The following is a 21,854-nucleotide window of genomic DNA, read 5'->3' on the forward strand; positions in this document are numbered from 1 at the left end:
GATACTTGAGAAATCATAGTCCCGAAGTTGCGTAGTCAGTCCTCTCAATCGTTTCTCGTATGCACTCAAATATCGGAGGATATCAACTTTGAAGCGCTCGCCGCTCCCAATAGGGTGAACTTGAGGAGAGTCTGGCTGGGATGGCGTTGCTTGAACCAAAACAGGTAACAAAGGCGACTTCCATACTGCTTGAGTCATGTTGGCCCAGTCGCGATAAATCATATTAGCTGTATGGATAATGATTTGTGCAGTGTCATCATGGCGAAAGAGGATAAGCATCTTCGTGTGGTGAGTTCCGAACGGATCCGGAATGTAGGCGCTCAGAAGCTCGATATTCGGATACCGCTCCGCTGTTTCCTGGATCATTGTCAACTCCTATCAACACTGTGCGGGCAAGAGTATTCACGAGTAGGGCGATCCTATTACCATCATCCCGCTTCCAGAAACCATGCACGATCTTGACTTTGATCATGTCTCTCACATCGCTGTCGAAGTGCTGCCTGAATATGGTTAGCATCAGGACTCGAGCCGGGAGCTGCGTTTAGTCTCGGCGATAGCTACGGGACTTACATGACAAAGTCTAAATCGAACAGAAAGTTAAAGTTCCAGCATTCCTTAATCAACGGATCACCGAGCAAGTCCGACAAGCACACAGCATCGACATTCTGATGTGCCGGCAGCTTCTCGATTTTCGTCAGCTGTATTGGCGAAGGGCAATATCGTGGTTCCCCGGTCCTGTCGCTATCATGATGTGGTGTAGCTGGTTTGGCTGGTCCCGACGCCAATGCTGGTTTCGGTACTCCATCGAAACTCCAAGTCGGCGTAAATGACGGTGGCTCGGGGCTTTTGCGCCGCGGTAATGGTGGGCTGATTGGCTTGTTGAGTCCTGCATGATGGTCGGACTTCGTGACTTCTCTGCTCGGGGAGTCGTCATCAAGCTTGCGGCGTTTTGATGGCGGGGCATCGCTAGGTTGTTGGGACGCCATTACGGTCACGGCGCGATGACGGCAATGCAGTCGCGATCAATCGTAGCTCGGCGCTGTGTAGAGTTGGGTGTCAGGAATCGCGTTGCATCTTGTTGACACGGCGGAGGCACGGTCCACTTGACCATAGCAGGCAGTCACTGGTGTCAAATAGATCAGGAAAGAACACATAGCTGTGGTGTAAGGAAACATCGATAACGATCAGACATCACAAAAGAGCAGTCACGACAGCAAATGATGGAATGTGAAGTGTAAATGGATATCATTCTTGATTTAGACCGTAAAGCTCACTTTTCAAAGCTTGTGCTCATCAAAGGCTACAAACATACGCCGTCTAATAGTGTTTGAGCATCGTCTCCATGATGCTTGCTAGCGAACGCTGTGAAATGAAAACATAATTATGCCTACACAAAACGAAAAGGCATCCCAAACGCCGGGCATCGCTAAATGGAAATGAAGAATACTCTAGGCCGCGCTGGCGCTGAGCATAGGTTGTGCGACCTTGGTAACTTGGTTACCCGCCCGGATTATTGGGTTGCCTTGTTCGTCCTTGACGATGTTGACCTCCTTGTTCTCCTTCTGGGCACGCTTCCAGATCTCAACCTCGCATCCACCGCGGATGACACCCACCCTCATTGTAGAGAGCAGGTTGTGGGCGGCGTTGGAGTGGAAGTAGACACCACCGTTGAACATGGCGGTAGCGTCCTTGCCGATGCCGCTCTTGATGAGGGTCTTGCCACCGGGGTGCTCGTTGATGAAGTCGGTGACGTCGTGGACAACACCGGCGACAGCGATCAGACCGCGACCGTTCTTAGCCTGCTCAACGTAGTCGTCCCACTCGATGACGGGAAGCTGCTCAAGAGGAACACCCCAGTCGAGCTTGGCGCGCTTCTGGTCAATCTTCTTCTGTAGCTGCTGGACGCGACCCTTCTCGATCTCGTTGGCACGGAACTGCTTGAGGTTGGAGGCGAGGCCGAGCTTGCTCCACAGCCAGATGGACCACTTGGTGGGGTCGTACTGGTGCCACTCGATAGCGTTACGGTAGTCGGAGGGGAACTCGTGGTGGAAGTTGTGGTAGCCCTCACCGAGAGTGACAAGGGCGGTGATGACGTGGTCCCTGGGGCTGTTGCGGTCGTCGAAGGGCTGGTCGCCGAGCCAGTGGGCAAGGGAGTTGACGCAGAAGGTAGCCTGCTGGACGAAGAAAATGCGGAGGATACCGGCGTAGATGAAGCCACCCTTCCAGTCGTTCCAGAGGAGACCAGCGACAGCCGAAGGGAAGATCAAACCCATGAAGATGACGACCTTGATGTAGTGCTTGTGCTGCCAAACGACGACGGGGTCCTCGTTCAAGTCGGTGATGTCGGTGCGGCCGATGCGCTTGGGGTTCTGCTTCATGACCATCCAGCCAAGATGGCTGTAGAGAAGACCCTTGCGGACGCTGTAGGGGTCCTTGTTGGTGTCGGTGTAGCGGTGGTGGGCACGGTGGTCGCGGCTCCACCAGCGGATGGAGCCTTCAACAGCACCGCCGCCAACGAGGGCGAGGAAGACGCTCAGTGGGAGGGAGGCGTTGTAGGACTTGTGTGCCCAGAGACGATGGTAGCCGGCGGTGATGCCGAGACCAGTCCAGAAGTAGTACACGACGGCCCAGAGGGCGGTCTGCCATTTGAGAGGGGTCCAGAAAGCCGCGACGCAGCCGGCGAGAGGGATGCCGATGATGAAGGTAACCTGATCCAGTGTTAGCCCAATGGCTCTGATTTGGGGGGCAAGAGCAAACCTACGTTGAGCCAGTTGACGTGCTTGTACCAGTTGGCCTTGGTGATGGGTATTTCGGTGATGTGTGGCTTCTTAGGGTCGTACTTGGGGTTGCGGTTCGGCTCCGAGGTGCTCGCCATGGGAGACGGCTGCTTGACGTATTCGGGGTCGACGGCCATCATGCCGGCGGTAGGCTGGTGGGAAGGCATGGTGAGGAGGTGGGTAGGGTGGTTGTAGGTAAAGCGAGGGCGGTCGAAGAAATTCGACGGGAAGCAACTAGCGGCTCAAAAAAGTTGAGCTCCGGTCAGCCTCCGGTGTGAGTACAAAGCTCCAGCAACGATGGAAAGCTTCACCACGATCAAGTGAATGACGGGGTAGAAGATGTGAGGGAAGGAGCAGTGGAGGGAGGATGAGGGGAGGCAGAGACAGCGGGCGGCCGAGCGTGTTAATAAGGCGGCGGGACAGTCTTGAATCCCAACACTCTGCGGGCGTGTAAGCGAAAGACTGGGACCTTGCATTGTCGCTCGAGATCCAGCAATCGCCGCAACTTTGGTCATAGCCAGCCTAGCGCGCCGCACTAGCCGCTGTCTCAGGGTCCCGCACAGGACGAGGGACGGCGCTGGCTGCAACAGCGCGAGAAAATTTCGGGCCTAACTGGCACGTCGTGCTGATCTCGGCATCGAGACAGTCGCTGGGTGGCGGTGCGCGCGCAGACGTGCAGAATATCCAGCAATCCCAGGCCGCCACCTTCCCCAGATTCTGATTAATCCCACACGCGGCGGCCCTATTTCCTACACATGGCCCGGCTGCTGCTTCTAGCCGCGACGTCGCGAAGACGATCGCAAAGAGCGGTCTGGTGCAGACGACCGGCAGCGCGAGCCGGCGAGAAGGATGCCTCACTGCCCAGGTGGGCATAGAACCTCACGCCGTGGTGAGGCCACACGTCTCGTCATCGCTAGCTCGCTAGCTGTCCTCTCCGCTTGATGCCCCGCTGGGCCACGCCTGCAGTCGAGGAAGGGTGAGCCGGATGCAGACGCGACACCACGTTCGTTGGGAAACTGTTGATATCGCTCTGCATCCGCCCTACCCAAGTCTTCTGCAGCCTTACGTAGGCGGCCGCTCGCCAGCCCCAAGTGTCTGGAGAGCATGGCCGCGACGACATGTTTCATGCAGTGGCAAAGTGCTCGGCTTGGATACCCAGTGGGTCTCAGACGTCCATGACTTTTTCGATGGCGCTTGTGCTTGGAGAAAATCGTCAGTGCTTCACAACGTTGTGGAAACCGTGAAGGGTCTTCTTCCGCTGGCGCAAATTCCCCGGCACGCTCCAAGCTCGGGTGCTGGGTGCTGGTGCGCCATCGCAAGCTCTGCTCGATTGGGAAACGGCCCTCCTCAACACCTGCTCTGCCTGTCTCCAGCCCATACAGACACACGTCCATATCAGTCAAGACGCGCGCCCACCATCGCGATGTCGATAGCATGCAACAGCCTACGAATCAACGTGCGTTTGCTCACCTCGGCTCCCGGAATCTGTTGCGTCACACCCGCTGCACTCTTCGTGTGGTCCTATCCTCATGCCACAAGGTCAACGGTCGTCCCAACGTCCTAACGGGTAGGGCTGAAGGCAAACTGCTGGCGTGCGCTCAAGCTATGACGAGCCATTCTTGCAAAAGCTGGTTGCGGCACCCTGACTGCGTAGCCCTCGTTGACCCTTGCCAAGGCGCAGTCTGTGGCAGAACTTGCGCTGCGTTTCGTTGATGAAATAACTGCTTCTTCGCTGTCTTCTACGTCCTACCACGTCGGCACAGTACATGTTTTTCCATCTAGCAGTGCTTTCATGTTCTGTCATCTGCAACCGAAACACGATCAGCCAGAGACCAACTCTTGAGACTTACAAAAACCAGAAATTCTACCTAGAACGTACTCACTTGCTCTACACAAGGAAGTACAATGACCTACGATGGTACTGTACATAGTTGCTGGAATTGTAAATTGGAAAGCTGTGGAGGGAATCAACGTAGTCCTGTGCAGTCTCTCTTGGTAGGTCTCAGCGAGGCTCCGATCACCGGCTGCTGCCAACCAGAACACCAAGTCGCCCAGCATGGACGCGCTCAGCACCGCTGCATCGGTAACCGGCGAACAGGATCTTCTGACAGCAATCGGACTCAGATCTAGATGCACATTCCTCCAGTACAGTGTGGGAGGCCTCTCCTGCAATATCTCCCATCCTCTATCGTCGGAGTGGTCCGCCCGCCAAGTGGACACATTCGCCCAACAGCCAATCACCGTTTTCCTACCTATCAGTACAGGCGATCGTTTTAGCACATACGCGGGTGTCGCCCCTCTGCCACTGCGAAATGCGCGCCGTAGCGACGAATCTGCCGTGGAGAAGAGTAATTATTTGCGGCGGCTCACGACTATCTTCGGCCAGCTCCAATCTTTGGCGGTCCGTGAGTGGCCTTGGATTCGGGGCTAAGACGTTGTGGATGAACAATTGTGTATCGTGAAGGTTGGTGCAGGAGATAATACTCTTTCTCCACATGTTCTATATAGATGAGGAAGTAGCTCGTTGGGTTCACGCCGTCACTCTACTGCACAGCGACTAACGTTCCCACTCGAACTAAGATCCGCCATCTTCACGTCACTTCCCCGCATATCGAACTTCAAGACCACCATCCGAGCATTTCAAGAGCCTGTCATCGGTAGCGCGTTACACTGCACGCGACAGCCCTTAGTCGACCAAGAGGCACGTCTGATCCTGCGACTGGCCGTACAACTGGGTATCTTCAGCCACCTCGCCAATCTTATCAAGATCTTCCTTATCGGAGGTTGAACCGCCGAATACAAAGATCCGGCTCAATCTCGACATCTCTGCTTCTGTTCGGACACGCGCATCCGGATTGCAGTCTCTGAGCAGCCATGGCAGACATGATCGGTCCCGACCATACGCCAAAGCGAAGCTTTGGAGAGCAAGCAAGACGCGCCATCAAGGCCTTTACAACCAAGTACGATCTTTTGTCACAATCAAAATCTTATCTAACATAGTCAACAGAGATGGTCTGGTTGGTACTTATGACTACGCCTTTCTGTTCCGTCCAAACCTGCCATTCATGAAGAAGGAGCGAAGAGCTGCACCCTTCTTCGGTCTCCATGACCGTATGCCAGTGCTACTAGCTCTTCTCCTCGGATTTCAACACGCACTCGCCATGTTAGCAGGTGTCATAACACCACCAATTATCCTCGCAAATGCCGCACAGCTAAGTTCGGAAGAGCAACGCTACCTCGTCTCCACTTCGCTCGTAGTTTGCGGAATCCTGTCCTCGATTCAGATCACGCGCTTCCATATCTGGAAGACCCCCTACTATATCGGAACCGGCCTGATTTCCGTCGTCGGAACTTCTTTTGCGACTATTCCCGTGGCGACCGGTGCCCTCAGCCAGATGTACGCGACCGGATTTTGCCCGACTGCTGCGGATGGCACAAGACTCCCTTGCCCAGATGGCTACGGAGCTATTCTCGGTACGTGCGCTGTATGCGCTTTGCTCGAAATCGGCATGTCCTTCACCAGTCCGCGTATCCTTAAGAAGGTCTTCCCGCCCCTGGTTACCGGTCCAACTGTACTGCTCATTGGCGTTCATCTCATCGAGACTGGACTTCAAAACTGGGCTGGTGGCTCGGGTGATTGCCAATCTCGTCCCGAAACTGGACTCTTTCAGCTGTGCCCCAACATCAATGCACCGCGCCCTCTTCCATGGGGTAGCGCTGAGTTCATCGGTCTCGGTTTCAGTGTCTTCATCACCATCATCATCTGCGAGCGTTTTGGCGCGCCTATCATGAAGTCTACCGCTGTCGTCGTTGGACTCCTGGTCGGATGCATCATCGCAGGCGCAACAGGCTACTTTGACAAGTCCACCATCGATGCCGCACCGGCTGTATCCTTTATCTGGGTCCACACATTCAAGCTTTCTGTATACGGACCAATAGTGCTCCCTCTGCTAGCAGTCTACATGGTTGTCGCTATGGAGGCCATTGGTGATATCACCGCTACCTGCGATGTTTCGCGCCTTGAAGTCGACGGCGAGATGTTCGATTCCCGAATTCAAGGTGGTGTCCTCGCAGATGGTCTGAACGGCATGATTGCAGCTCTGTGCACCATCACTCCCATGTCCACCTTCGCTCAGAATAACGGTTAGTGCCCGATGTACGAACTGCATGTGAGACAAACACTGACTTCGTACGCCCCTCTTTAGGTGTCATTGCTCTGACGCGCTGTGCGAACCGAAAGGCCGGCTATGCTTGCTGCTTCTGGCTCATTGTCATGGGCATCTTCGCCAAGTTTGCGGCGGCCCTTGTTGCCATTCCTTCAGCAGTTCTCGGCGGAATGACAACCTTCCTCTTCAGTGCCGTCGCTGTTAGTGGTATTAGGATCATCAGCACGATGTCCTTCACTCGCCGCAACCGTTTTATCCTCACTGCAGGATTTACCCTGGGCTTCGGCGCTACCATGGTCCCAGACTGGTTTGATCACGTCTTCACTTACGATGGACCGAACCACGCACTTCAGGGCTTCTACAACGCTATCATCTTGATCCTCGAGACAGGTTTCGCTGTTGTTGCTTTCATCAACGTTGTACTTAACCTTGTCCTACCAGAGGAGATTGAGGACGAGGAGACACCGGAGTTGACTGCGAATGAAGTCGACGAGCCAGCGGATAAGGAAGAGTGGGCAAGGGTCAAGAAGGGAGCCACTGATGTTGAGGGACGACCAAGTTCGGATATTGAGCCTAGCAAGGCCGCGTGAGCGCTGTGATGCATGGTTTTGACTTTTGCGAAAAGCGATTTCTCATACTGGGTGGACATCTCGGCGTTGTAGTCTTCTTATAGTTTCATTACAAAGAAGTGACTTCCTTTACTCACCAAATGCCACCCTCGTGCTGTAGCCCAAGATGAGAATAGTCATCTTACGACACCGATATGCACCACAAAACCACTGCCCTCTTTCAAGCCCTCACCCAGCATCTTATCAGGCACCTGCCAGACGTGAAAATACCGATGAAAACTTTTCAACCAAGTCTCAAAGACCTCGGGACTGCGCAGCTGCTGCGCAATAAGACAAAGCGTTGGCTCGTCCTTGTCATCCTTCAACCTACATATCGCAGCACACGTCGTGTTGAGCGGCTCAATCAAAGCTTCGTTGTAGACGCAATCGCACGATACGATTATGTCCACGGGGTTGAGACGAGAAGTTGCATCTGTCTCCCAATCTAATTGCAGTGTTGTGATGCGATCGCCACTATTTCCTCCTTCTCCCTTCAGCTGACCTTGCTGTTTCTTAATTCCCTTCCCACTCTTTCTTTTTGTCGGTATGACGGTGTCAAGGTTCTCGGCGATATTCTGCCGTAGTATCTTGAGCACATAGTCCTGGTCAGTGGCTGTGTAGCTTGCGACTAGGGGACCTAAGCAGAGTGCGACGATACCGGATACGCCTGCGCCGAGCTCGAGGATGCTGGAGCTGGGTGTGAGAAGGGAGGATGTGAAGAGGAAATTTGTGGGGGAGGCGATCCATGTTGCGAACAACGGGGTGACTTTCCACACTACTGTTTAGGCGTTAGTTGGCGGGAGCGGAGCGGAGTATGGCATGTAGAGCGTGATAGTTCTCATTGCAATGAATTTGGTCGGCTATCTACTAGTCCTGTATGGCCAACCCAGGCCACTATAGCTGAGATGCTATTGTAGGAGCCCGCACGAGAGGTCAAATTCAACTGAAATGGGGAACGTAGGGGGCAACGCGCGACCCCGGAGAAAATTATGGCAAACACAGAACTACTTACCGGCACCGGTCGTCCCTTCTTTACGACTGGAAGTCAGCAGACCTCTTGAGTGGTGAATGACCAGATCATGGCCCGCCACGCTGAGATCTAGAGTTGCCGCCGGCTCATCGACGAAACCAAGAGACTGAGAAGGAATATCTTGCGAAAAGACAACGAAGGCTTCTGCGTGATTTGATGAGTAACCTATCGATGATGACTTGTTTGCAGTCTTGCGACATGTTCCACATTGGGCGTACGTGAGAGCGAATCGCAACGACACAGCAATATGTTGAGCCGAGGACCAGCATAAGGATGTCATTCGATGAGTACATTTGTGTACTCCAGGGCGTTTTACACACCTTCTTCAGGGTCCAGGATGGGCCCCGTTGCCAGAATCTCCGTGAGACTCCGCATCTTGGCAACGCTCAGGCGACAGCGGCCTGCGATTATCCGCTCGATCCTTGCACCTGCGTTAAGGTTGGCAACGGAGCGAAAGCGTCAAAAGGAGACAGCTGCGCGTCTTGGAAGAGTCTCCGGATTCCTTGGCCAGCTGCAGGCCGACTCCACTGCGTCTCACGACGACGTGAGGTCGAGCAGGTTTCCAACGCGAAGAATACGTCGGCAGGACACGACGGCAGGAGGCTGAGACGACCTGGCAGACCTTGCGATGTGTGCTGCGCTGTCGATCTTCAGTCGCATCTCGTTCGACAGAAAAGAAGTGGAGCAGCGGCTGGCCCCAGGTGCCCAGAGCTTGCGGTGGCTGAGTGAGGTCATCAAGAAGCTCGGCCACCCCAGCCAGGTCGTCGATTTAGCGACCGCGAAAGCATAACAAGCGCATAAGCTCCCAACACACCAACCTCATCACATCCGCCGTTCCCCGCTGGCGACGACACACTCTCCATATACCCTCTCGCTGCTTTTTGCACTTTTTGTGATACCCTTTGCCCTATACCCCTACACATACCCACCCCCATCACACACGGTCGTCACTCTGGACAGCGCCCACCCCAGAGCCGCCAAGATGCCGCAAGACCTCAAGAAGCTGATGCCCCAGGCCAAGAACCACCGGGCGGGGCCCTACACGTGCGAAGCTGCGAATGCAGAGAAGATCGAGGGCGAGACGGTGCCGCGTCGCAACCTGGCCGCGAAAGACGGTCTGGTACTGAAGCCCCACGACAACGTAGAGACATTGTACGACGTGCTGCGACACGCAGCCGCCAAGTACGGCAATGCAAAGGCAGTCGGTGCGCGTCGCATCGTCAACATACATGAGGAGACCAAGAAGGTCAAGAAGATGGTCGATGGCAAGGAGCAGGAGGTCGACAAGAAGTGGCAGTACTTCGAGCTCAGCCCGTACAAGTACAAGAGCTTCGTCGAGTTTGAGAAGATGGCGCTCGCAGTAGGCTCGGGCCTGAAGTCGCTGGGCTTCAACCCGCAAGACAGGCTCCACCTGTTCGCCGCCACGAGCATGCAATGGCTGGCGTCCGCACACGGTAAGCAGTCGCGTGTATCCGTACAAGAACCAGTAACTCATCATGCTTGCAGGTGCCATCTCCCAATCCATGGCCATTGTTACCGCATACGACACGCTGGGAGAAGAGGGTCTCAGGCATTCCATGCTTCAGACTAACGCAAAGGTCATGTTCACCGACCCTGAGCTGCTACCCAAGCTCGTCAACCCAATGAAGGAGGCCAAGGACGTCCAGGTCGTCGTATACTGCACCAAGAACGACCCCAAGCAGAAGGACATTGATACCCTTACCCAGGCGCACCCGCACTTGAAGGTTATGAGCTTCGACGAGCTGGTCAAGTTGGGCGAGGAGAGCCCTGCGGAGCCTATCCCGCCCAAGGCAGACGATCTGGCCTGCATCATGTACACGTCTGGATCTACAGGTACCCCCAAGGGAGTCATGATCAAGCACCGCAACGTCATCGCTGCTAGTAAGTCTTCTGCTACGAGCATGCAAACAAGGTACTGACTTCTTTCAGTTGCTGGTGTCGATGTTATTGTAGGCAAGTACCTCGGACCGGGCGACGTTCTCATCACCTACCTCCCCGCCGCGCATATCCTCGAGTTCGTATTCGAGAACGCCGTGCTCTACTGGGGTGGTACCATGGGCTACGGAACCATCAGGACGCTCTCGGACCAGTCCGTGCGCAACTGCGCTGGTGATATCCGTGAGCTGAAGCCAACCGTCATGGTCGGTGTACCGCAGGTGTGGGAGACCATCAAGAAGGGCATCGTCAACAAGGTTGAGGCGGGAGGCGCTGTCAAGAGCAACATGTTCTGGGGAGCGTTCGCCGCTAAGGGCTTCCTCCTTGGTTCTGGACTGCCAGGTAGCGGTATTCTCGATGCCATTGTCTTCAACAAGGTCAAGGAAGCCACCGGAGGTAGACTTCGAATCTGCTTGAACGGTGGTGGACCCATCTCAAAGGAGACGCAGCGCTTCATCTCCATTGCCATTACACCCATGATCAGTGGATACGGTCTGACCGAAACCTGCGCCATGGGTGCGCTTATGGACCCCTTGGCTTGGAACGAGCACGCCCTCGGTGAGATGCCTGCTTCAATCGAGATGAAGCTTGTCGACTTCGCGGATGCCGGCTACTTCTCTACCAACAACCCGCCTCAGGGAGAAATCTGGATCCGTGGCGGTGGTGTAGTAGACGGTTACCTGGACATGCCCGAGGAGACCAAGGAGGCCTTCACCGACGACGGATGGTTCAAGACTGGTGACGTTGGAGAGTTCAACGCCAACGGTGAAGTCCGCATCATTGACCGCAAGAAGAACTTGGTTAAGACACTTGCTGGAGAGTACATTGCGCTCGAGAAGCTCGAGTCTGTCTACCGCTCCGCACCCATTGTCGCAAACATCTGCGTCTACGCTGCAGAAGATCGCCAGAAGCCTGTCGCGATCATCGTGCCCACCGAACCGCAACTGAAGAAGATTGCCGCCGCAGAGGGTGTCCAGGGTGACCACCTCGAGGAACTTGTTCACGACAAGAAGATCAATTCTGCAGTGCTCAAGCAATTGCAGCAGGCTGGCCAAAAGGGTGGTCTGGCTGGATTCGAGATGATTGAGGGTGTTGTGCTAGCAGACGAGGAGTGGACACCACAGAACGTAAGTACCTATGTAACATGGAAGAAAGTCTACAGAGTGCTGACATTACAACAGGGCCTCACCACTGCCGCACAGAAGCTCAACCGCAAGGGTATCTTGAAGCAGTACCAGAAGGAAGTTGACCAGGCCTACGGCAAGTCGTCTTAAAGACGTGTTGTCAGAAGCTAAAAGTTGAAGGACATTTCACGTGATCCTTGAACAACATGCTTGGCATCGTTGCAAATTTCCTATGACTATATGAATTGAGTTGGCGGAATATCCTCTTCCTTAGTATGGAGAAAGCTATGTAGTTATATCCTTGTTGCTATAGCACGGCGCAGGGGTCCTAGTTAAATGCTTATTCTGTGTGAATCTTGATCCCAGAAATTTGTCTCTTTACATATTGATAGATCGCGAAAAAGGTATTCCCTTGCGCATTTAGACATTACATCGACGTGCAGTGGTGCTCGACGAAAGCACCCACTCCCATGCTGCTCCGCAGCGTCTCACATGGTTGAGATACGAGTTGACTGGTTATGTGGTTGAGAAGACAGGTCCACCAAGCGGATAGCTTACTGCTTCTTAGCGTCCCTCTCAGCCTTTCGCAGGGCACGCTTCCGGATGCTCTCGTGCATGCCCCTGTTCACCTTGACAACAGTATCCGAGCGCTCACCCAAGAAGCGCGAAAGGAACCAGTGCATGAGTCCGTGGCTCCAGTACGGTGTGCTCGTGAAAGCTACGCCTTGTGCACCTCCACTCCTTCCAATCTTGCTTAGTGTAGCGTTTACGAATTGCTTGGGGTTCGGAACGAGTGCAGACGTCTTGCGGATCTTGGACATGGCCGTGGTGACGAGGTGAGACTGGACACATTGGACGTATACGCCGTGGGGCTCGAGTTCGGAAGCCAGCGCGGTGGACCATTGTTGTAGGAAAGCCTTGCTGCCGGAGTAGGTCGCGAGGAGAGGTGTAGGGAAGAAGCCGCCAAAGGAGGCCATGGTGAGGACGAGTCCACGCTTGCGAGACACCATCCCGGGGGTGACGAGCTGTGTGACACGGAGAGTAGCCATGCAGTTGATCATGATGATGTCGTTCATCTCCTGCTTGGGTGTCTCGACGAATGGTACTGGAATGCTGTGGCTCAAGCCAACATTGTTGACTAGTATGCTGACGTCGAGACCGTCAATGAGCTTCTTCATATTGTTGTAGTCGGCATCTTTGTTCTGCGCAAAGTCCATAGCCAGCGTCTTGACGGCGATCTTAGGGCCATACTTGGACGTGATGTCGGCAGAGAGGGAGTCGAGCTTCGATTGCGTACGCGAAACGAGGATGAGGTTGTAGCCCTTGGCTGCGAGGGAAAGGGCGAACTCTTTGCCGATGCCGTCAGAGGCACCAGTTATGAGAGCCCAGGTGCCGCGGGGTCCGAATGTGCTGAGCTGGTGGGGGTTAGAAACATCCGAGAGGGTCAGGAATGTTTGGAGGGGCATACAGATTTACCTGGCAGCACAAACAAGCTGAGAAGAACTCGAATGGTGCTAATGACAGGTGCTGCGAAAGATGCAACGCCTACGAGCAGGAAGCCATAGACAGCAGCCTGCACGAACGAGTTGCTTGCGTCGATGTGAACACCAAACGGCTCGAGTATGCCTGCCATGGAGAGCAAATATGGGAGCTGCCAGAAATTGGGTTGGTAAAGCTAAGGAGCAGTTGCAAGCGGATGCAGCATTGAAGTTCGCATGCTCCGTTAGCCCTCGCGACAATCTCGCGGCTTCGCTCTGGGCCCTGCCGAGGCTGGCCACTAGGGTCGCGCTAGCCCTCGGCACCGGAGGAACCTTTCTCCACACAAGCGATCGAATATTGCGATCCTAGAGCAACACCGAAAGCTCGACAATACCACCCGACCCGCAACCATGGCGACCGAACTCACGTACGTTGTGCGATACTGCGAATACTCTCGACCAATACTGATTGCGAAATAGTGTCCAGTCGGAGCGCGCTTTCCAGAAGCAGGTACTACACGTCCATTTCGCGAGCCCCCAGCACGTCCGATACTAATGCGATGCGATAGCCTCACATCTTCCTCAACCACAAGGTCGGCGGACCCCGCAAGAACACCCGCGCCAGGAGATGGTACAAGGACGTTGGTCTGGGCTTCCGTACGCCCAAGACCGCCATTGAGGGTACCTACATCGACAAGAAGTGCCCATTCACCGGCATGGTCTCCATCCGTGGCCGTATCCTTACCGGAACTGTCATGTCCACCAAGATGCACCGTACGTGTTAGCCCAGTCTTCGGAGCGCGCACACAAGGCCGCAGCAGGAATATCAGAAAGAAATGGGCAGCAAGAACTAACGGATTGCAGGCACCTTGATCATCCGCCGTGAATACCTTCACTTCATCCCCAAGTACTCCCGTTACGAGAAGCGCCACAAGAACCTCGCCGCACACGTCTCCCCCGCTTTCCGTGTCGAGCCCGGTGACCAGGTCGTCGTTGGCCAGTGCAGGCCCCTCTCCAAGACCGTCCGCTTCAACGTCCTCCGTGTCCTCCCCCGAAAGGGAAAGGCTGCTAAGCAGTTCAACAAGTTCTAAGTGCATAGAAAAGGGATGGTGTAACGGTTCATGATCAGCAACGGAAAGAAACTTGGTTGAGGCGGAGTGTGACGGCTTTCGATATAGTCGTCAAAATTCGGCATCAAGGATTGAGGTATCGGAGTCCCATGGGCCATGTATGTTTCTTCAGCTACGATCAATGAAAGTCCTCGAGTGGTCAAACAAGCCCCGAGGCGGGTCAAAAGTCCATTGCTGTTCATGCTGCAGCGTGATGGATCTTGGTACATGTGTTTGCATTGGGAGCCCTGGCGATTAGTGTCTGCATAACATCACGTCTTCCTGTACTATGACATGTCCCTGGTTCAAGTTGTGAGAAGAGACATCTAATGAACGCGTCTTTGTACACATTAACATTACATCACTACCTCCATTTCGATACCCAATACTCCCCAGCCCCCCACGCTAGGCCTTGACGTAGAAATCCCACTGCATCCACATCCAGATCAAACTTGAAGTTGCGACTATCACCGGTCCAGCCAATGGTTTGCCCCATCTTGTAGTTCCATACACAAACCATTCACTCATGAAGTGTCCCCAGGCTATAGCATAAGTCCACAAAGCCAATTGATAGAAGCTCGGATTGTTGATGTTGTATGCGGCGTAAAGTCGAACCATGCCCGTCAAGAAAGTCCATGTTCCGAATGTGCGCGACGAGAGAGCGGTTACGTGTTTCGGCGTGGTAGGGGGCGGATCAATTGCTGTAGGGTTGTAGACGCGCGAAGTGAAGGAGAGCGTGGCGTAGCATTGGAGGCTGTTGCCAACAGAGACTATGGCGACCTGTAAGAATTGTTAGTTTGTGTTACGATGAGAGACTGCATGGAAATGACAATCGCAAGCGCGGAGAACAGGACATACAAATAGAAGCCATTTGGGCAGTAAGCCTTCCGCTTGAGGAAGATAGGATTGTAGCGCGTCCATAATGGCGAGCAATTGGTTGCTTGGTCAGTGAGTAGAGTCGTCGACGCGTGCGCACGTCGAGTGTTGTATTTGGCAAATGTTCGGCCTTCTGTAGAACCAGCGGCATCTAAGGGTCTTGGCCTGTGCTCGTGGCGGAGGTATGCCTGGAATCATACCTCTGCCCATGGCATAGACCTATTACAACAGCATAACAGGAAACGCAGCTTATACCTTTAGCGTCTGATTGTAACTGACATTTTTGGTGCAAGGGCGATGATCGTGAACGTGATGATGAGGTGGTTGTTCCTAAGAGGCTAACCAAAGGTGTACGACATGCCTCCCATGTCAGGTCAGCTGTGTGACAGTAGCTGAATACAATGAGGTCGCCAGAAGCAGTAACGACGCGAGATAAGACCATGCACTGCAAAGTCATTCAACTTTCTCTCCAAAAGACAAGGGTGCCCGACACCAGATGGCACTGAGTGAGATATGTTATCGATAAGGCGCATTGAGAAAATGGCGCTGTTGATCATTCAACATGTTTCATCTCAGACCACAATGTCTATTGTCAATGACTACATTTCTCATGCATGTTCAACTTGCTGCAGCTGACCATGCGCGTCTCGTTACAAAGCGGTCCGAACGACAATGACGTTGAAGATGACGCGAGCCACCCTCTTACTGGAGCCGCTGACAGGGACGAAGAAGCCCATCTGTTGACAAGAGAAGAGATGGACTTCGAAGACAACGCGCTGCCTGCGCGTAGTGGCCGACGTACTTTCCTTCGCTTCTTGCGCGGTCCAGAGCCACCTCGCATCCAGTCCATTCAGCCAGTCTTCCCAGCCATCCAAGCGTATCCGGCCCAATGGACGGAAGCACACGGGTTCAATAAACCCATCTGGCTCTTTGCTGTGCTACTGCTATGGCTTGTTATATTTGTGTGGTTTCTCACTGCACAATTACCGCTTCGCGATGGGGATGGCAATAGCGTGATCAACCTCGATTGCGTAGACACGCTCTGGAAACGAAAGAACGAATGCGGAATCGATGGGATCGATTGCCGCCCTTTCAGCAACCATTCATTCGCCTTCCGGTGTCCAGCGAAGTGCGGCGACGTGCAGATCTTGAATCCGCACATTGTTGGACCTCTCGAAGTAAACTACCGACCGCTTGTCATCGGTACGGGATTTTACCGTGGAGACAGTTTCATCTGCGGATCCGCGATCCATGCTGGCATTGTGGATGGCCGGAAAGGTGGTAAGGAACTGCCCGTACGAACTGTGTGTAAGACATATACTGACATGTTATCTTCATTCTTGTAGGCTCTGGTCGGATTACTCTCGTTGGTGAGCATGACAGTTTCGCCAGTACTAAGCGACACGGCATCGAATCCTTGCCTTTCGATTCGTACTTCCCGCTTGCCTTTTCCGTAGGCTATGACGATAGCTTCCACTCCGCTTCCGACCCTCGGTCAGTCTTGCTTCCTGTTTCGCTCCTCGTCACTGCTGCGCTTGCTATCTTCACCACGTCACCCAAGATCTTCTTTGCGATCTTCAGCCTTATTTTTGCCCACGTGAGCTTTGTTTCCGACCCACCGTCGGCGTCCTCCCGAAACACTACTGTTCTTCCGGATCATCTGTCCATGTTCGCGAAGCGACTTTTACCGGCAATGTTTGTGGCCGTTGTCATATACTCCACTACCGTGAAGAGGTCATTACTTGGCATGACTGCTCATTTTGAGAAAGCACTCTTTTGGCAAGGTGGCGCCTGGATTGGAGCACTTTCAAATTATACTTTTGATTGGATACCGATATCTCGACTTACCTCGCACGATCTGGAACAACAACCCGGGGCAAAGCTAGCCTTGGCAATCATCGTTCTGGTGCTGGTGGTCATCATTGTAGGGCAAGTATATTTCTTCTGGCTCGAAGGCCGCCTGCTCCGCTACCTCGGCTTGTATGGACTTTTCATTCTTGGAATCATTGTCTGCTTGACTATCCCAGGCGTAAATCTAAGGATCCACCATTACATCCTCGCGATATTGTTGCTGCCGGGCACGAGTTTGCAAACACGACCGTCTTTACTGTACCAAGGCATTCTGTTGGGTCTTTTCGTCAATGGAATAGCGCGCTGGGACTTTGACTCCGTCTTGCAGACTTCTGCTGCACTTCGCGCTGATGCGAAGTTTAACTCCGTGGTTCCCAAGATAGCGGACGCCACCGTCAATTTTGGTACCGAGGCGCTGGTCGCGACATTTCGGTACGAAGCACACCCGGTCGGAATTGAAGGCATAAGTGTCTTAGTAAATGATGTTGAGCGCGACCGCGCGTTCTACGATGATGGGCTAGGTGGAGCTTCTTTTGAGTGGCGCAGGCCACTTGATAGTGGAATCAACGAGTACTTCCGGTGGGCTTATGTAAGAGGTGGGAGAACTTTGGATTATACCAGGCCAGGTACATTATCTGGCAACGGCACGTGGATTCCTGGAGAGCCGGTGGAAAAGGTATGAATGCAGCTGGCTGCACGGTTGCAATTATAAGGATACCTCAGGTCTAGGCTCATGTGCCTGAGATGTGGTGGAGGTCCACGAGGTTCGTTGATTGGAGAATATGAGCTTTTACGATCACAAGAACATGTCAGGGTCTGGTCGTTGTTATCGCCCACATCCGAAGACCTGTCATTTGCTGTAGGCGACACCGGACCATGGTATCAGTTCCAAATACCCCACACTCTTCGTCACGAAGCCCGCATCACTATTAGCTTCAACCACAAGACAGATACGGTCTGAGGCTTCTCCGTAGCCCATATCTCTTCATCCAACCCTTTTCTCTTCCGGCTCATACTCACTCATCCGTTCCTTCCAACCCTCACCACCACCACTCAAGATGGTAAGTCACAACTGTTCAGTTCTGCAGCCATGCCGCATATTTTCCGTTCAAATCAGAGTTTCAAAACTCCTGGACAAGCTGCGATGCAAGATCTGTATCCAAGCAGCCATTTCGGGGCTATATGCGCGATTTCATGAGGTATACTGACCATGCCACAGCACTATACACTCATCGCTTCGACGGCTGCACTTTCTGCACTGGTTCCGCGCCAGATGCGAAACTGCCCCGCTATACCTACATGCCCTCGCTGGAACGGTTGCGTATCTACCTCCACCAACGGTGCTGTATTCCAGCTCACCTGTGCGACTGACTACAACGGCCCCATCATCGACTCTGCCCAGGTACGTTGCAATCCCGAGGAAGACTAGAATACTATTCACACCTTTAAAGGCCGATGTATTCGTCGACTGCGCAGATGCTTGCTCTCGACACAAGGATTGCGTCGCATTCAACATGAAGGGAAGCTTCTGCTACCTTCTGGGCAACCCCAAGGGTACTGCCCGGCCAGCGTAAGTTTGTCTCTAACACGTCCATCTATTGCCAACAACTTTCCAACTCATCCTGCAGAACCAACGTGTCCACCGGCAATCAGCTCAAGGGCCCGACCATCGCAGAGCCCGCGCCTGGCTCCTCGACATGCACCGACGTCATCGACTGCCCTACCGATGACAAGTGCAGGTACACCACTGCGAACCAGAAGCCGTTCATTGCACAGTGCAACTGGGACTACTATGGTGGCGACATTGCCTACAAGTCAACCGAGTCCATGACCAAGTGTGTGGACGTGTGTTCTGTTACAACAGGATGTGTTGCCGTTACTTGGTTTGACCAGAACTGCTACCTCAAGAACAACAACACCAACATGATCTACAACAACAATGTTGATAGTAAGCATTTGTGCAATCGCGAGTTTGATCTCCGAGCTAACGCATGTTTAGGTGTTCATCTTGAGAACTAGACTTCTCATCTTTGAGGCAAGCTGGATGCCGTTAACGTTGCATATCATCACTGGATCGGTCACCACCATGCCGTGGTGTTGGAGTGGGCGTCTATGGGGGTTTCCAGGCCAAGATGTTGCATGGAATGCCGCATATCGGCCCGTAGGCTGTTGCTCTAGTCGAGCATTCAATATCACGAATAATCCCCCGTTGACAGTTTCACCTTGCGAAAGTAGTTTCGATGATTATGTCATTCTTTTGTACTGCGTACACGAGCTAGTTTTACACATCTTCCTCTAGTGGCGCGCCTCGCTTACGGTACCTATGCTTGACCGGCAACACAGCCCGAACTTGGCATGGTAGGCTGTGTTTGACACCAACCAACAAAAGCCAGCTATTTTGCCCTTGGGTCGATCTTCGAAATAGTCGAGGAATTGTGGGGTGATCATCAGGCTGAGACGTCAAGTGCACAGATACGGGACCTGCGTTGAAGGTACGCGCCACGATAAGGCGACCTGTATGTTGATCAACTTTATCTTTTGCGCCTTGCTACGTAGAGGTACTTATAGTGAGAACACATCTACTCAATCTCGCATCTCATTTTACTAATATTGATATATTGAACTACCGAGATTTTTCTACAGCTTCACCTACGCGTTACCAAAGTACCTCCAAACATGGGCATCTTAGCATCTTTCACTCGTCCTAAAAGTCCACTTTGGCAAGGACCTCCACGCTTCCATCACCATGTCTTTCTCGTAAAGGCATTTCTTCTTTTTGTCTTTATCATCATCATCATTTCCCACAATGCTTCTTTCAAGTACGGATTTAACGATCGCGACAACGACCCCCGTTGGCAAAGCTATGCGTAAGTCGCAGCACATAGTCTTACCAGATTCCAAAAGTCAGACCGGTCGAATAAAGCGCATACTAACTGCGTATATAGCAATGATTGGTTCTTCCGCACAGGATTCGCAATGATCCCCGATACCATTTACACTCTCTTCAGCCTCGTGGCTATACCCTCTTCAGCCTCCGCACCAAATTTATTCCATCCCGTCCTTTCCGTCACTGCATCCTTAGTCATGGTGTGTCTTTATGGGGCCATCTGCTTTCTACACACGCTCATCATCTACAACGATGAGAGCAACATCTACAACAAGTTGTATTGGGATAGCCTTGGGTATGCTGAGGTGGGATTACAAGGGGTATTAGGCCTTCTACATGCGGGAATGGCTCTGCTGAGTTGCATTGCTGTGCATCAATGGAGGAGGTCGAAGAAGGGTGCGAGGGCTGATTATACTGCGGACGTGGAGTTGACGCCTTCGACCAAGGATGGTAGGGCCAGTGATTTGAGTTAGGTGGCTAGTTAGAAGAAGAGGGGACATTGTTTGATGTACTCGCCGTCAGCGGGTTTCGCGGGTTGATCACGCCGGCAGCATCAAAGGGAACGAAAATGAGTAATGATGAGGTGAAATTGACTACATGTATTTATATAGAGCAATAATGTGTAATTCGTCCTAGTTTCTGCAGTCTCAAGGAGAGAGTTCAAGGTGGGAGTGGATGACGCCTTATCTCCATGATCGCCGTTGATAGCACCCCACTAACGCTGTGGTGACTCAACCAACCACGAGCCATATAAAACACACGACATCTGCAACAGCGTCAATGTAGCCTGTCCAGCTGTCTTTTACCCCGATGGCGCTTCAAAGCCTCGTTGTCAGCGCGATAGCGGCTCATCCCATAACAACCTTGTTCTTCACACCTTTTCTGCTTGTATTGATTCGCTCGGTCTATCGCATCTACTTCCATCCTCTATCCCACATCCCTGGACCCATCTTACCTAAGCTGACCAGCATTTTCCTTCACTACCACGCCTACATCGGAGACGAAGCAAGCACTATCCACAAACTCCACGAACAATACGGCCCGTATGTCCGAGTCTCACCGAATGAAGTCGATATAAGCGACGCGGATGCTATACCTGCAATCTACGTATCTAAAGGAGGCTTTCCGAAAGCGGCGTGCTACGCAAATTTCGACATTGATGGCCACAAGACTATTTTCTCGACCATCGATACAGACTACAGGAGCCCAAGAGCGAAAGCTGTGGTCCCGCTATTCTCAACAAAAGCATTGAGAGAAAATGAGAGAGCGATTTGGGGATGTGTCGATCGCATGGTGGAGCGATTGAGGGACGAAGCCATGACAAAGCGGCCTGTCAACGTGCTCAACTTGACGCGAAGCCTGGCTGTGGACGCAGTATCTACGCACCTGTTCCGGGAGAATTACGATGGGGTCAGCGAACGTGGTCCAGTGCTCAGCGTGAGCGCGTTCGTGGACGCATTTGTCGCTGTCGGTCGCTTCTTCTACCTCCCAAATCTCGCTTTCACGTGGCTGGAATGGGCCGTTGCCAAATGGTTGCCTGATCCAGAGACTGATGATAGCATGATGCTTGTTGATAAGTTCATCGGCACACTAGTGGCGAACACCTCCGAGAAGTCAACGACATACCCCGGGCGTCTACTCGCTGCGGGACTCAGCGACTCCGAAGTTAGGGCACAGTGCAAAGATCTCATCTTCGCAGGAACAGACTCTACGGGGATGAACTTGGCAACGATCATGCGCAATCTGGCGTTGTACCCAGATATGTATGAGAGATTAAGGGAAGAGGTCAAGAACAACATTGCCCTTGGTCCAGATGCACAGGACGTTCAAGCGCTACCCTATCTCAACGCTATTGTCAAAGAAGGCCTCCGAATCAGCATGGCAAATCCTACGCGCTTGCCTCATACCGTCCCTGCCGGAGGTTGGAATTTCAAAAACACCTACTTCCCAGCTGGTTCCATTGTCGGTTGCTCAGCCTATGAGCTGCACTTC

The 21,854-nt window shown here is 53.1% G+C and overlaps 8 protein-coding genes across 8 annotated transcripts; 4 read left to right on the forward strand and 4 right to left on the reverse strand.

Annotated features, from left to right (window-relative positions):
* Positions 1-1,448: 1,448 nt before the first annotated feature.
* Positions 1,449-2,944, reverse strand: OLE1_2 (stearoyl-CoA 9-desaturase; the record flags this gene model as incomplete). The annotated part of the gene is made up of 2 exons (XM_049377420.1): positions 1,449-2,708; positions 2,762-2,944. The coding sequence occupies 2 exons, from the start codon at positions 2,942-2,944 to the stop codon at positions 1,449-1,451; spliced, it is 1,443 nt and encodes a 480-aa protein (XP_049233046.1).
* A 2,707-nt stretch (positions 2,945-5,651) lies between these two features.
* On the forward strand, positions 5,652-7,533 carry J4E87_005816 (uncharacterized protein; the record flags this gene model as incomplete). The annotated part of the gene is made up of 3 exons (XM_049377421.1): positions 5,652-5,737; positions 5,785-6,920; positions 6,983-7,533. The coding sequence occupies 3 exons, from the start codon at positions 5,652-5,654 to the stop codon at positions 7,531-7,533; spliced, it is 1,773 nt and encodes a 590-aa protein (XP_049233047.1).
* Positions 7,534-9,563: 2,030 nt separating this feature from the next.
* Positions 9,564-11,811, forward strand: J4E87_005817 (uncharacterized protein; the record flags this gene model as incomplete). The annotated part of the gene is made up of 4 exons (XM_049377422.1): positions 9,564-10,035; positions 10,088-10,483; positions 10,532-11,664; positions 11,719-11,811. 4 exons carry the CDS (start codon positions 9,564-9,566, stop codon positions 11,809-11,811), a joined length of 2,094 nt encoding a protein of 697 aa, XP_049233048.1.
* Positions 11,812-12,215: 404 nt separating this feature from the next.
* On the reverse strand, positions 12,216-13,294 carry J4E87_005818 (uncharacterized protein; the record flags this gene model as incomplete). Its single annotated transcript, XM_049377423.1, has 2 exons — positions 12,216-13,076; positions 13,130-13,294. 2 exons carry the CDS (start codon positions 13,292-13,294, stop codon positions 12,216-12,218), a joined length of 1,026 nt encoding a protein of 341 aa, XP_049233049.1.
* Positions 13,295-13,550: 256 nt separating this feature from the next.
* RPS11A (ribosomal 40S subunit protein S11A) lies at positions 13,551-14,230 on the forward strand (the record flags this gene model as incomplete). The annotated part of the gene is made up of 4 exons (XM_049377424.1): positions 13,551-13,567; positions 13,620-13,650; positions 13,709-13,913; positions 14,004-14,230. The coding sequence occupies 4 exons, from the start codon at positions 13,551-13,553 to the stop codon at positions 14,228-14,230; spliced, it is 480 nt and encodes a 159-aa protein (XP_049233050.1).
* A 423-nt stretch (positions 14,231-14,653) lies between these two features.
* J4E87_005820 (uncharacterized protein) lies at positions 14,654-15,169 on the reverse strand (the record flags this gene model as incomplete). Its single annotated transcript, XM_049377425.1, has 2 exons — positions 14,654-15,028; positions 15,107-15,169. 2 exons carry the CDS (start codon positions 15,167-15,169, stop codon positions 14,654-14,656), a joined length of 438 nt encoding a protein of 145 aa, XP_049233051.1.
* Positions 15,170-16,227: 1,058 nt separating this feature from the next.
* On the reverse strand, positions 16,228-16,502 carry J4E87_005821 (uncharacterized protein; the record flags this gene model as incomplete). The annotated part of the gene is made up of 2 exons (XM_049377426.1): positions 16,228-16,426; positions 16,450-16,502. The coding sequence occupies 2 exons, from the start codon at positions 16,500-16,502 to the stop codon at positions 16,228-16,230; spliced, it is 252 nt and encodes an 83-aa protein (XP_049233052.1).
* A 1,987-nt stretch (positions 16,503-18,489) lies between these two features.
* J4E87_005822 (uncharacterized protein) lies at positions 18,490-18,994 on the forward strand (the record flags this gene model as incomplete). The annotated part of the gene is made up of 3 exons (XM_049377427.1): positions 18,490-18,545; positions 18,604-18,923; positions 18,975-18,994. 3 exons carry the CDS (start codon positions 18,490-18,492, stop codon positions 18,992-18,994), a joined length of 396 nt encoding a protein of 131 aa, XP_049233053.1.
* Positions 18,995-21,854: the final 2,860 nt, after the last annotated feature.

This window comes from Alternaria ethzedia (assembly GCF_023757985.1).
Source record: "Alternaria ethzedia strain BMP 0044 chromosome Unknown scaffold_12, whole genome shotgun sequence".
NCBI lineage: Eukaryota > Fungi > Ascomycota > Dothideomycetes > Pleosporales > Pleosporaceae > Alternaria > Alternaria ethzedia.